We start from the raw sequence: 13533 nt of genomic DNA, 5'->3' as shown, positions 1-13533 counted from the left end.
TTTGAATCTGTGTTGTTGCATTTGCCTTGTGAGTCTTGAAACTCCCAAGCTACATTTGGGCCTGGCATTTTCTTGCACTGAGTGAAATTGAAAGTGATCTTTCATTTCCCTGAGAGCAGCTTTCTCTGTTGAGTAAGATGGACCTGCAGTGGGTAAGGGTGGGATAGTTTCTTTTCCCTGTTGCAGTGGAGCTGGGAAAGGCTATCTATGCCCACTGCTTTTTCTAAAGACCCTCTCTGGCAGGATGTGGCATCTGAAAATATTCTGGGACTGGAAGAAGGACCTTGATCATGTCTGGAAACAGTTTGGTTTTGCTCTCCCTTCCTCCTTTGGAAAACAGCAGGATGAATGTACTTTGTCTTGGCTATTTGCAAGTCAGAGAAAGAACATTTTCCATAGGTTTAACTTTTCAGCCAACTGTTAAGAACCAACCTTGTTGACTATAGGTGTCACCTATTGTGTTTGGGGAAAACAGCCTTTGTCTGTGAGGTGTTCAGCTCTGGGTCAAGCTGTAGGGCTGTGGGTAGTCGGTCATCAGTGTGCATTTTAGTTGGAAAAGACTTTGCCTAGGAAGTGGGACTGCAGCTGAACCTTGGAGCAACAATGGGGTATGAGTAAATAGATTTGTCTTCTCATTCCTTCTCTCCTGTTTCACATGTGGACTTTGGTCATGAACTTCTACCCTATTCAGAGTCTGATCAGTGCTAACAAAATTGGGCAAAAATCTGTCAAATCTTACCTTCTCCATTCCTCTTTCATTGCTCAAAATAATTCACACGAGTGCTGCACTGCTGGCAGTTTTGTTCAAAGACCCCTCTAACCTTTCCTACATGACTGGCGAGTATAGACTGCTAACATCATGAGACAGCACTGGGAAACCAAGGCCTAGAGAGTTGGAAGGGCCAGTCCTTAGGTCTACAGTTTTTAGGGGGCAAAACCCAGCCTACCTCCCATGAGGATCTGTCTCTTGCTGCGTAGAGGACCCTAGGGCTTTTCTGAGTTTAGGCTTGACGATATCTGGGAATCCATAAGCAGCACGAGTGGTTGGGGGCAAGGAATGGATCGAGAGGTATGGCCATCAGATTGTGGAAGACAGTGTCTGATTGACATGAGCAGTCAATACGTCATCTTGTGGAATAACCTTTGAGAGAGGAAGGGATTGATTCTGCTCCATTTAGTAGCTGACAGAGCCAAGGAACGCTGAGATCAGAATGCAGGCGACTAGGCTAGGAAAAGAGGAGTTGTCATTGTAATCCAAACCTCTTTTTCTCTGTAGTTTCCTATGAAGCTCTGGAGACACATTTTATTTTCTGTTCTGCCTGTTTTGTTCCATCCCTGAGAATATTTGCATTAACTGTCACCTAGGTCTGCCCTAAAACCATCAGTATTTGAACTTATTCTCAGATTTCCCCATCTGAGCTTTGCCCTCTTATTTCTTCTGTTTTAAATAAGAATTAATTCAAAGAGTAAAGACATATTTATAGATGCTACTATGAATGTGAAACGGAAACCACAAAGCCTGCAGTTGCTGCGTAAATTGTGCATCGGAATCCTGGCTATTTGTACAGTTTTAAGACCAACATGGGGGAGGATGAGTTTTCTGGTTATATTTATGACTAGAGAGAAGAAGTGCCTGGCTGTTACTTGATCTGGAACAGGGAGTTCTTAAACTAAGGGACTTCATGCCTAATGGCTTGAAGTCATTTCCAAATGTGTATGTGCATTTTTGTCAGAGAAAATTTTTGCATGAGAAATCCAAAAATCTATGGGAAACAGAATCAACATTACATATAGACACAGAGTATATTTTTTCACATTAAAATTTATTTTCTAGAAAATTCAAACCATTCTGGGCCTGGTGCCATAGCCTAGTGGCTAAATCCTTGCCTTGCATGTGCCAGGATCTCAAGTGGGCATAGTTTCATGTCCCGCTTCCCATCCCACTTCCTGTTTGTGGCCTGGGAAATCAGTATAGGATGGCCCAAGGCCTTGGACCCTGCGCCCATGTAGGAGACCCCAAGGAATATCCTGGCTCCTGGCTTTAGATCAGCTCAGCTCCGGGCATTTTTATCTACTTGGGGAGTGAACCAGCGGATGGAAGATCTTTCTCTGTCTCTCCTCTCTAAATCTGATCAGCCTTGGCAATAAAAATAAATAAATCTTTTAAAAAATTGAAATATTTTACACATTAGATACATTAAGCATTTATGTTTTCCTCATGGCTTTTTCTTTGTAAAGTTACTAATAATGGTTTTGATGGACAGATTATAATCATTTGCATCATGGGGGTTACTTTGAAGCACTCTCAAAGGGCCCTCTTCAAACAAGATTCCCTTTTATAATTCATCTAATATAACTGTATAAAAAACTTTCCTTGATTAACCATTTATAGTCAATATAGTTATAATACAAATACATACAATTATAAACATAAGAACAAACATAAGTTTGACGAAAGGCATAATCTGTTTGGGACCGAAACTGCTTTCACAGGGTAAGGCTCAAACTAATCATATCATGTTGTACTAAAATTTTTCTTTTAAAGATTTAGTTTTTTATTTGAAAGGCAGAGTTAGAGTGAGCGATAAAAAGAGAAAAAAGAATTTCCATTTGCTGGCTTATTCTGCAAAGGCCACAACTGCTGGCGCATGACCAGTCTGAAGCTAGGAGCCCGTAACTTCATGCAGGCCTCCTTCCAGGCTTCCTGCGTGAGTAGTAGAAGTCCAACACTTGGAGCATCATCTGTGGTTTTCCCAGGTGCATTGGCAGGGAGCTCTGTTAGATGTGGAGCAGTGGGGTTTGAACCACTTGTGATGGCAGCATTATAGGTGGCTGCTTAACCTACTGTGCCACTTCACTGATCACATAATAAGAATGTTTCAATCGACAAATTTCTACAATGGTCCAGTATCCATGTGAAAAATTTCCACACACACCCGATCAGTTGGATGTTTCTGGAGGACTGCGGGGGAAACTTGAATCAAAAGACCCATCAGTATGTTTGTCTCTACATGGAATGAAAGATTCGGGTTTCTCCTTACTCTATCATCATTTATTTGCAGTCTGTGATACATGATTTGCAAACATTACAATGCTACTGTCTATGAGTGAGAAAGTCCAATGCCCAGTTATCAGGTTAAAGGTCACAGAAGGAAGAGACAGCTGAGGATTTGAATGATGGATTCTCTCTGTCCAGGCCTGCACTCTTCTCCTACGCCATGCCCCGTCTTGCTTGTCTTCTTGACTTGCTACCATGCACACCTCCCTCTGCACAAGGATCACAGTTAGAGTTCCATGTGAAAGAAAACTACTAAAGGCAAGAAGTTAGCAGAGGGCAAGACAGAAAGATGATTGGCTCTTTAGCTGAAGACATCAAGAGGCTGAGGTGTAGCACCCAATACTAGAATATCCAAATCAAGTTTGCAATAATCCTCACTGGTCTCTGAATACACTGTAATATTGAAGTTATCCATCTTTGATTAGCTTCCACAATCAAAGAGTAATCAAACACATAACATACTTTCTGCTTGCTCCACTTCTTACCATGTTATTATTCTTAAAATTAGTACAGTGGCAAATGAGTTAAAGAAAACAACAGGTTGAAAATGAAAGTGAACATGGAAATAGTCTAATTTGCTCATTGTTCTTGGCATCATGCATCTAATTTGTGGTTTAATATTTTCATACCATTTGATTGACATCCACTTTTAGGAGTTTTGCAGATAGTCAAACACACTTTTGTTAAAACTTGCTCTCAAATTATGAAATCTGGAGCATATATTTTCTGGAATTTTTTTTCTTTTGGAAAGGGCCAAAACAGGAATATTTTTGGCTTTGCAAAGCCTGTGGTCTATGTCACAGAGCCTGTGGTCTGCGTCACAATTGCTCAGCTTTCATAGCTGAGTAAACACAGGTAACATGTTATCAAATCAAAGGCAGTGCTTCAATACAACTTTATAAAATTGAGTGGTGCTTCAGACTGGACTAGGGGCCATACTTTGCTGACCACTGGTGTAAGGGATAGACAGAATCCAAGGAACACTAAAGAAAAGATTAAAAGAGCTGCATAATCTAGGCACATAGAAAAGCACTCATTAGAGTGTGAATCTATGTGTGTGTGTACTGCTCTTCCCATGATGACAGTTTACATACAATATCATTCAGCACAGGCATTTACTAAATACTAGAGGATCTTCTATGTAGTAAATCATAGGAACATCAAATTGAAAGCCAGAAAAATCTGGATAATGTTATACAAATATTTTTTCTAGATCTCTGGGAAAATAATACTTTTTGCGTCAGGACAGTAAAATGAAAGAATCTCAAAAGATCTATATGCTCTGTTCTTGGGTGTTATGATTATCTTAGATTCATAAGGAGAAGTGTGAAATAGAAAAAAATATGTGTGCTACAACTACATAAAAAGCTGAAAAGCACCTCCTAAATCAGTTTGTGTAATTGAGGGCTGATGAGTTAAAATACACCATGGAAAGCATGGAGCTCACTGCAGGGCTGGGCTGGAAGGTCTGCATAATGAGTGAGTCCCCACTTGGGTACATTTTGCATGATGAGTTTTCTTGACAACTTCAGAGAGTAGCTGTGGGGTCTTCTTAAAGAACTCTATCAGAAGAGAAGGACTGGGTCAGGGAGCCTTTCTCTGCACCAAGCACTTCCAGTCCCACTTGAAACCAAAGATAGGTGATTGCTTTCTCAAAACAGCAGAGTTAGGATGTCTGGTTGAACTGTGGGTGTGGGATACTGGGTGGCATACGAGGGCTTGCAAATCATGCTCTGTGGGAAGCAAGCCTTGAGCCCCATGCTTGCTTCATGCAGCTCCCCCCTGCAGTTCTGCTAGTACTGGTTCAAAGGCCAACTTGATCACTTTTCATCCTGAACAGGAAAAGGACACCTCCAAAGGGACCCTACAAGAGTGTGGTTGTTGTGGGAAGTGAGAGAAGTTTCTGCTGGGCACCAGAAGTTCATATTCGTCCTCCGGGGAAGGTGGGGGCCTCGGGGTGGGGGCCACACGAAGAAGCGAGTACTCAGTCTCAGTTCCTTCCGAGAACTCGCAAGGCTTCGCAGGCTTCTGGGAAACATTCTCATAGTACTCCTCCGTGGAGCTGCTCGCTGGCCTTTCCCCAAAGACTCTGTGATTGATGAGGATATAGCACAGCTCCTCCGAGTAGTGCTGCTCAGCGTTCTCCTGCTGGGCAGAGAGGGCAGTTGCCATCAAGATTTGACCTCCTGCCATTCCCATCATACTGCAGTCAACCTAGATCTGGCCCTAGGTAGCAGGTGGTCATCCATGACCACTTCCTCTCCATCTTGTGGCCATTTCTCCTAACAGGCTGCTGCTCCTCTACTCCACCCCCCAAACTAGGCAGAAACTGTGCCCATACAATAAGGGCATACAGTTGTGTCTTCTCTGATTCATGCTCCAGGGTGATCCTGCCCACCCCAAGTAACTCCCAAAGTCTCACCACCATTCTCCGGAAAAAACCAACAATTTGATGATGACATTTAATATGATTGAGTTAAGATATTTAGCTGCCCATTCTGGAGATATTTGCTAAAGACAAAAAGACAAGGAAGGAAGGAAGGAAGCAAAGAAGGGAGGAAGCACAAAAAGGAGGGAGGACAAGGGTAGGGAGGGAAGGAAACAAATAGCTTAACGTCTCATTCGCAATGGAATATTTGGAACTTTCTGTACTTTAGCACAGTATAAGGGAAGCAGTATAGATTTGGTTTTTGAATCCTGGCTCTACCCCTTGCCAGCTGTCTGGCTTTGGGAGGGCTGAGTAAACACAGGTAACATGTTATCCTCTCAGTTTTCTCATCTGTTAGATCAGGTGAAAGCAACAGAACCGATATTACAGGGTTGTAGTAACAGTTGTGTGAGATGGTACATGGAATCCTCCAGCTCATGGCCTGTCATAAATGAAGTGCTCAGGGCATGGTTGTTTCATTCAGCAGCTGCAACAGGTGTCCTTACTGCTTCTGCATAAAGCCCCTGGGTTCACAAGCACTGGTATATAAGTCTGACTTAGGGTCAGAGGGGGCCTGACAACTTTCACTGTATGTGTGGGGTGGCAGTTATCCCAGGAAAAGGCTGTTGTTACCTGGCTGGGAGCTGATGACATTCCTTCATCTGCAGGAAAGAAAAACAAAACACATTCAATGACTTTCAGGCAGTGAGGAGGTGTGGTTGGGGCCAGAGTGGCTGGGATGTAAGCACCCAGAGAGCTCAGTAGCAGCTGGAGTCGGTCCCACCAGGCTCTGCTGATTTTCTTCTTTCTCAGCAGAAATAGGATCTCCCAAACCAGGGACAGCCGAAGGGAGGGAGGCACCACATGGGCCTGCAGAGAGGAATCCTCCCTCCTCCATCCCTGTCCTCAGGGGGCACACAGGCTGGTGTGCAAGGCAGGCAGGGGTTCCCAGGGACATGCTGTGCAGGCAGAGCCCGGTGCTTCCCCTGTGAGCAGCAGGAGACGCCTGCAGCAGGCTCCAGAATAGTTTCACAGAAAAGGAAACTCTTAAGCCCTACTGGGAGATGTGAACACAAGCCCGCCAAGTTTTCAAAAGCCAACTTCCTTAAAACTAGCTCGCTGTGGCTGTTCACCAAAGAGGCCGGATACACTTGCTATTTTTTTTCCTGCCCTACCGTTCACTCAGCAAGGCGGCACCCTCACCGGATGCCTGCACAGCAGGCAGGCACCTCTGTGTAGACCACCTGTGCTATGTGGATTACTACACCCTAGCCCTGACATTTCCGATGCTTACTCTTCCCTATGCTCCTATGGCCTTCCAGGACATGGGGCCTATCATTCTAAGATGAGGGCTTGTGAGTTTTAGCATGGAGTGAGGGGAGGAGTCTATTTCTATCCCATTTTGCTATACTGGAGATTGGAGTTTCCTGGTGCCCATCATTCCCTGGAATGAAATGGCAAGGGGTGGGAGGGCTGCAGTACTCATATACACACCTCACAAGGCTGGTTTTTAAGATTCAGTGTGGGGACTGACGTGGTAGCCTAGTAGCTAAAGGCCTAGCCTTGATGGCGCTGGGATCCCATATGAGCATCGGTTCATATCCCGGCTGCTCCACTTCTCTTCCAGCTTCTTGCTTGTGGCCTGGGACAGCAGTTGAAGACGGTCCAAAGCCTTGGGACCCTGCACCTGTGTGGGAGACCCGGAGGAAGCTCCTGGCTCCTGGCTTTGGATCAGCTCATCTCTGGCTGTTGCAGCCACTTGCAGAGTGAACCAGTGCATGGAAGATCTTTCTTCTCTCCTCTCTATAAATAACTCTCTTCTCTATAAATCTGATATTTTTCTTTTAGTTTAAAAAATGATTTATTTTATTTTTATTGGAAAGTCAGATATACAGAGAGGAAGAGAGAGAGAGAGGAAGATTTTCCATCTGCTGGTTCATTCACCAAGTGGCCGCAAAGACTAGAGCTGAGCCGATTGAAAGTGAGGAGCCAGGAGCCTTCTCCAGGCCTCCCATGTGGGTGCAGGGTCCCAACGCTTTGGGTCTTTCTCAACCACCCTCCCAGGCCACATGAAGGGAGCTGGAATGGAAGTGGAGCATCTGGGACAGGAACTGGCGCCCATATGGCATCCCAGCAAGTGCAAGGACTTTAGCCACTAGGCTACTGGGCCAGGTCCAAAATAAATAAATATTACAAAAAAATAAAAATAGAAAAGAAGGTCTTTGATGAAGTAGAAATCCTTCATTAAAAAAAGAAGATTCAGTGTGAATGAACAAGCCTGCTCTCATTAAAACTCAAGAAAGTAACGTCAAAATCCCTTATTATTTCTTCAGAAATATTCTGCACTGTTCTTCAGGCTTACACATCTCTCAATCTCTCCGTCTCTTACAAGGAATATTCCTTATCACCCTCATTGTCTTGAATTCTCTCTCCCTGACTTCAGCACCAATCAGCCACTGGGCACCTTCTTGTGGTCTTCTGGCATTAACTTGTCTACTCCCTGCTACAATCTCTTCTCCACACAGCAGCTGGGTTGATCCCGGCCACGCAAATCTGACCAGATCTGTCCCTTGCAAGGTCCCTTGGAGCCTCTTATGGCTCCCAAGGCAAACTCCCAACCTAGGCCCTACCGCCCTGTCCCTGTGCTGTGTCATTAGTACCTTTTGCCTCCACCCTTTGCATTTAATCTGTGTCAACTCCTTCAGCCTCCAGACCCACAGGCTCTAAAGAATATGAAGATCTGGAAGGTGGTCCCTGCTCCTGTGAGCTCCCAATTGCATGGGGAATACACATGGGTGACTGAACAAAATGAGGAGATATGAGTGGGTCTTGTAGAAATAAGCCTTTAGGGAGCACAGAGAAGGAGCACCAGGGAAATGTGAGTCCATCCCTCCAAAGGGAAAATGATGGCAAAGCAATGACTTACTTTCCTTGTGTGAATCTCGTCTTGCTTTAAAAAGGCTTATTGTTTTCCTGTAAAAGAAAAAAAAATCAGTTGGTTATTTTGATATGTAGGAACTATGAACAAACCTCACAATGTGCTAAAATTATACAACACAACACTTCCCTCAGTACAGAGGAGTTAGAAAAGAAAGGATGAGAGATGATGCTGAGTAGAAACATACATATTTCTTTCTCATCTGTTTTCTAAATTTGGCATGGAATTGATTTTTAGATACAGAACTATGATGATTCTACCATTTATTGGATAGCTTCTTTTTTTTCCTGTCAGATTCATAGTTTCTTTTACAGCATGTGAATGAAGGTGCTTCAATTATTTTTGTTCCCAATCCTGATGTTGTAATCTCTAAAGTCCTCCCCCCACCCCACACCCCTACCTTTAATAAGAATGCAATGTAGAGAAGAACCCTCAGAAAAATGCTATGCCTGTCTGTCTATCTATCTATCTGCCGATTGATTGATCTATCTATCTATCTATCTATCTATCTATCTAATTTATCTATTCTCTCTCTCTCCATATATAGAGAGATCTATAAGAGGCATGACAATATGTTCTGATCTGTTCAGTTTGGTTAATGTCATTATCATCATATAGCAATGGCAATCATGAATATATTTTTAGCATATCTTTCACTCACAGGTGTCTCTGTTTAGCAGATAACTTGTATATCATACTATCCCATTGAATATCAATTCTCTGCATAAGGGACAGGACTGTGTGCCGCAGGGATGTGCACATGGGCTGCCAGGTCCATCCTTGCCTCTGAGGCTAGACTGTTTGAGGGCAGAGTCCCCCTCATGAGACTGCTGTTCCTGTTTTCTCACCGCACTCAAAGGTTCGCTTCCCTGATTAACTCTCAGGTGACTGTGTCTGGGCTTGCAACTGGCTTCCACTGTGACCACAGACGGTACAGAGTTCACAGGTAACTTACAGAAAATACCCTCGTCGAAACCACCCTTGGGGAAATAGCTCTGAAAACAACTTCCCACTCACCAAGGAAGGCAGAAACACCCTTCATTGAAATGGCGATTCCAGCATCTAAAATACCCAAGAGAGGTAACCATGAATCATAAGACTGGTTTTTTGCAGCTTTTTAAGGGGACTCCCTTCCCATCACCGTTTCTGCAGAAAAACCCCTGTTTCCTAAAATAAGCCGTAAGTGACTTGGGTATATCCATTGAGAGAATGCTTCCCCCCTCCTAAGATGCAGATGACACCACTGTTTCTTAATAGGGTGAAAGTACTTCCTGCTATATTCCCAGAAATGGGAAAAGTTTTATTCATCTCCAATGACACCAATTCCTGTGATTTCCTGAGGATGAAAAGGTGACAAATAATAATTTTCCAGCAATCCAGGCTCAAGTGTATGGACATTTTGCAAGTCATTTCTTTCAGAATGGAACAGACAAACTTCACTGCTTCCTGGATTTCTTCTTTTTATAATGTATTGTAATTGTCTGCTCACGTGACTGTACCCTATGCTAGAACATATGCTTTGCCAGCTGGGGACCATATATCTATTTCCTTCATTGTGGTATCAATCATCAGTGTGTGCCTCAGTGTTTGACACACAGCAAATATGTTTGTAGGAGATAAGAAATGGCAAATGAGTTGGTAAGAATAGAACAACTCCTGGTAAGAATAGAACAACTCCAACTGGCATAAGAGACAAGCAAGTGGATCACCTTGACAGACTCCATTGGTGAAGTTGGAGATTTGTCCCTTTTGAGTCACAAAGTCATAGCACCTCTGCAGTCTGATCCCCAGGTGAAAGTCTAAGCAGCCTTCTGGTCTACATGGCTCAATGGTAAGCCTTGCCTAAAATACTGCCTGGACCAGTTATAGAAAAACTTGGAACACCGTCCAAACTCCCTAGTGCGTTTTCCTTTGAGAGGCAATTAAGATTAGAGGAGGCCATGTAGCTGGTGTTCCCAGAATAGCATCAGTAGCCTGGTAAGAAGACAGAGACTCCAGCCAACACACTTGCTCCATCTTGCCATGCGTGATGTCCTTTGCCATGTCACACTGTAGCAAGAGGACTCTCGCAGGATGCCAAATTTTTGAATTTCTCAGCTTCTAGAACTGTGAACCAAATGAACTTCTATTTCCTTCACCCAGACTTATACATTTTGCTATAGCCATAGAAAAAGAGTACCCGACTCTTACAACCCACACATCTGTTGCTAAGAACTATCACAAAAGAAACAGCTGAGCCAAACTAATGCTGAGAAACCAAGTCCACCAATGAGATATGACAGTGAAACAAAAGGGAATGGTTGATTTTGAACTACTGATCAAACTCTCTAAGCCAATTTCTCAATCTATAAACAGAAGATGCATATTGTTTACCTTACAACTGGGGTTATAATGATCAAATAAAGTTAAATATGGGCCGAAATGATTGGTAAGTGGCAAATTTTCCCTACTTAACTTTTCTGCAAGGTATTCTTGCATTTCAGTATGGATGCTTTGGGGTTGGGGATAGGTTTAGGTAACCTGCAGCAGGTCAAACAAATCTCAGTGACATCAGGTTACATGTCAGCAATTCCAATATCTTATTTATTTTACACAGCTTTCCCAGGGTTCTAGTCTATTGGGAATTTACCTCATTATGAAGACGATGGTCTTAATCATCTGTTTCATTATTTGGACTATATGTTAACATGAGCCCCATCATACCTGCCCTAATTATATGATATTCCGTTGGGGGGTTCTCCAGGTCCCCAGATTCTTCATGAGTCTTGGGTCAGTGCTAGTTTTTGTAGATGCTATTCATATTAAAAGCTATTAAACCCATAGGGAAAATGAAGATAACTCCACATGCCACTCAAGGCACCTGATTTTGTCGGTCCTGTAGGAATCTTGAATCCTGGGATGTTAGTTTCGTATTTTATTGATTTTCTTCATTATGGGAATTTTTAGGGCTGGGCACTCTAAAGGCCTGATTAGAAAGGATTGATTGATAACTTCAGGGTAATTACAGAGCCTTTCCACATACCTTTTGATAACCTTCATCATGCAAGGGAAAAGGTCACTTCAGAAACAGAAACCTAGAACTCAACACAAAATGGCCAGGGTGGAGCTTAGGAACCAGGGCAATTGAGATAAGCAAAGGTACAGCAGGAACTAAGACCCTTTATTTTACTAGTAGGGATTACACTTGACTCCTGATAAATTATCACATTTCTCACCCAAATTTTCCAGCGGTTCTTATTTTTTTCCTGTTCTCCCATTTAACACTGTTCCAACTTTTGCTAAGTCTAAAGCAGGGCTTTCTGTCATGGGGCAGGGGAGTCCATGGTAATCTCCCTGACTTCCTTCTTTCGGGCAGAGGATATAAGAAGTCCAGCACGCTGGTGCTTACCTGGATGCTCTCTGTTTGACATTTTGGATTTTGAGGTTCCAAGGCATCTCTTGAGTGTCCTGCTGCCACCTGAAACTCAACATATCAGAGATGGGCTAAGGTTTCCACTCTAGCATCCCCATTTCTTTTCACATTTTTTAGATGTTTCCTCATCTCTGCAATATGTATGTAACTGCGGAATAACTTTCATGCACCTGTTAATGCCCCCTTCTAAGTTTATCCCCGTGTATCTTTGAACTGATTGCTCATTCCACTGCCCTAGCAGTAGCCTGCCTATGTTCTCCTCTGTCCACTCTCCACATCTAATTATAAATGTCTAGGAATCGCCAGCATGTCCCTGAGACTGGCAGTGCGGTCAGTGATGCTGAGATTCTGTGGTTTTCACGTTAGGAGCAGTTCCAAGAGTTGTACTTGTTCAGTAGGGAATGGCACTGGTTTTGAAGAAAAGTTATGGTGTGAAGGATCACCTAGCCAAGGGCTTTGGGGACTCAGAAAAAGAATTCTCAGGCAACAGTGATTCTCAGGAAGGGAATGAGGCATCCTTTGGGACCACCAAGTCTCCTTTGCTCCACTTTCTAGTGGCATAAACTGAATCATAAATCATAACCCAGTAAAGACATTCCTGGTCAGATAAAGACCTCCATAGACAACTTCATCCATTCTGTTGTCACCAAACACATTAGAATTCTCCATGGTAGACACAGTCAAGCCAGTTGCTCTCCGGATTGAGACCACCTCTGCCCCTCTGCTTGGAGGTGTGTGCACCCACCCAAGGAGGCAGGAGGTGGTAAGAACCTGGCTGTGGAACCTGAACTTTAATGGAGATGAAAGTCTTAGACGTCTTTGAGCATCTTGTGCAGCATTGACAGCCCAAGAATATCTTTTCCCCAGGCCTGGAGAAAGGTCTCTGATTCTCAGGTGGCCCCTGATACAAAGACCTCCTTTGATGAAGTTGGTGTTCCCACTTCCCAGTTCTTCCCCACCAGCTGTCTGCCACTGCAGGGAAGAGGTGAAAACCTGTAAGGTATTAAAACCATACCTGGCACACAGTAGTTCTTGGATTCTTGTCAGATCCCTTACCAATTCCTACTGCTCCCTTCCCCCCACCCCAACTCCCAATCCTGGGCGGCTGTATACTGTCCTACCCCGACTTGCTACCTCTCATGGGGAGTCTGGACTCACCTGCTTTCCCTCTGTGGAAAGTTCCCCATCCTCGGTCCTTGTGCTTTCCACTCTGTCCTTTTATGGCTTTGACCACTTCCCTCTGGTGCGTGGGCTCTGCCAGAAAAGTTCGCTCTTGACTTAGAGAAGGCACTGTGTGGCTCTGACCATCTGTGTAGAGAGCGCTGGAGCGATCAGTGTGTCTGTGACGAATGGAGTGGCTGGGGAGGAGCTCTGGAGGTGTTCACACGCAGGGCGTCTTCATGGGCCAGGGTGTGTGGACGCTGTTGCCGGTCAGAAAGGGCTTCAAGTCCCAAGGGAAGCCTATGGCCCAACACAGGCTGAGTTCTGTGTAAGTTTTTCCGCTTGAGATGCTTACATTTATTATGTGGCCTTAGAACAGCTAGGGGGGGAAGCCTTGTTTCAAAATAAACATCAAGGTTGACCTAAAGTCAAACCACAGGCTGGTAGAAAATAGAAGCTAGAAAGGATTCTGGCAACTCATTTTAAAAAATGCCCAGGAACAGAATGGGCCACTTGTTTGAACAGACCCATCACCC

The 13533-nt window shown here is 43.9% G+C and overlaps 2 protein-coding genes across 2 annotated transcripts in view; both read right to left on the bottom strand.

Moving 5' to 3' along the window:
* Positions 1-3873: 3873 nt before the first annotated feature.
* Positions 3874-13139, bottom strand: GCSAM (germinal center associated signaling and motility). The gene is made up of 6 exons (XM_040980826.1): positions 12995-13139; positions 11813-11881; positions 9442-9486; positions 8413-8459; positions 6120-6148; positions 3874-5203 (listed from the first exon to the last, which is right to left on the bottom strand). Exons 1-6 carry the CDS (start codon positions 13021-13023, stop codon positions 4886-4888), a joined length of 537 nt encoding a protein of 178 aa, XP_040836760.1. The 5' UTR covers positions 13024-13139; the 3' UTR covers positions 3874-4885.
* A 28-nt stretch (positions 13140-13167) lies between these two features.
* SLC9C1 (solute carrier family 9 member C1) overlaps positions 13168-13533 on the bottom strand; it is an 84775-nt gene continuing 84409 nt past the window's right edge. Inside the window, exon 26 of the mRNA XM_040980911.1 lies at positions 13168-13297. Within this exon, the coding sequence (XP_040836845.1) occupies positions 13168-13297 (130 nt within the window). The remainder of the gene's footprint in view (positions 13298-13533) is intronic.

This window comes from Ochotona curzoniae, unplaced genomic scaffold (genome assembly GCF_017591425.1).
Source record: "Ochotona curzoniae isolate NIBS_2020 unplaced genomic scaffold, NIBS_Ocur_1.0 contig_3498, whole genome shotgun sequence".
Taxonomy (NCBI): domain Eukaryota; kingdom Metazoa; phylum Chordata; class Mammalia; order Lagomorpha; family Ochotonidae; genus Ochotona; species Ochotona curzoniae.
The sequence above is the reverse complement of the archived record's forward strand: the minus strand, read 5'-3'. Positions and strand labels throughout refer to the sequence as shown.

Bases quoted from the DNA above. Each gene is read 5' to 3' on its own strand.
- GCSAM (XM_040980826.1), bottom strand. From the start codon at position 13,023: ATGGGGAACTTTCCACAGAGGGAAAGCAG. The intron at 11,882-12,994 runs GTGAGTCCAGAC...GTTGAGTTTCAG, and splicing joins TTTCCACAGAGGGAAAGCAG to GTGGCAGCAGGACACTCAAG. The intron at 8,460-9,441 runs GTGAGTGGGAAG...TTTCTTTTACAG, and splicing joins GGGTGTTTCTGCCTTCCTTG to GAAAACAATAAGCCTTTTTA.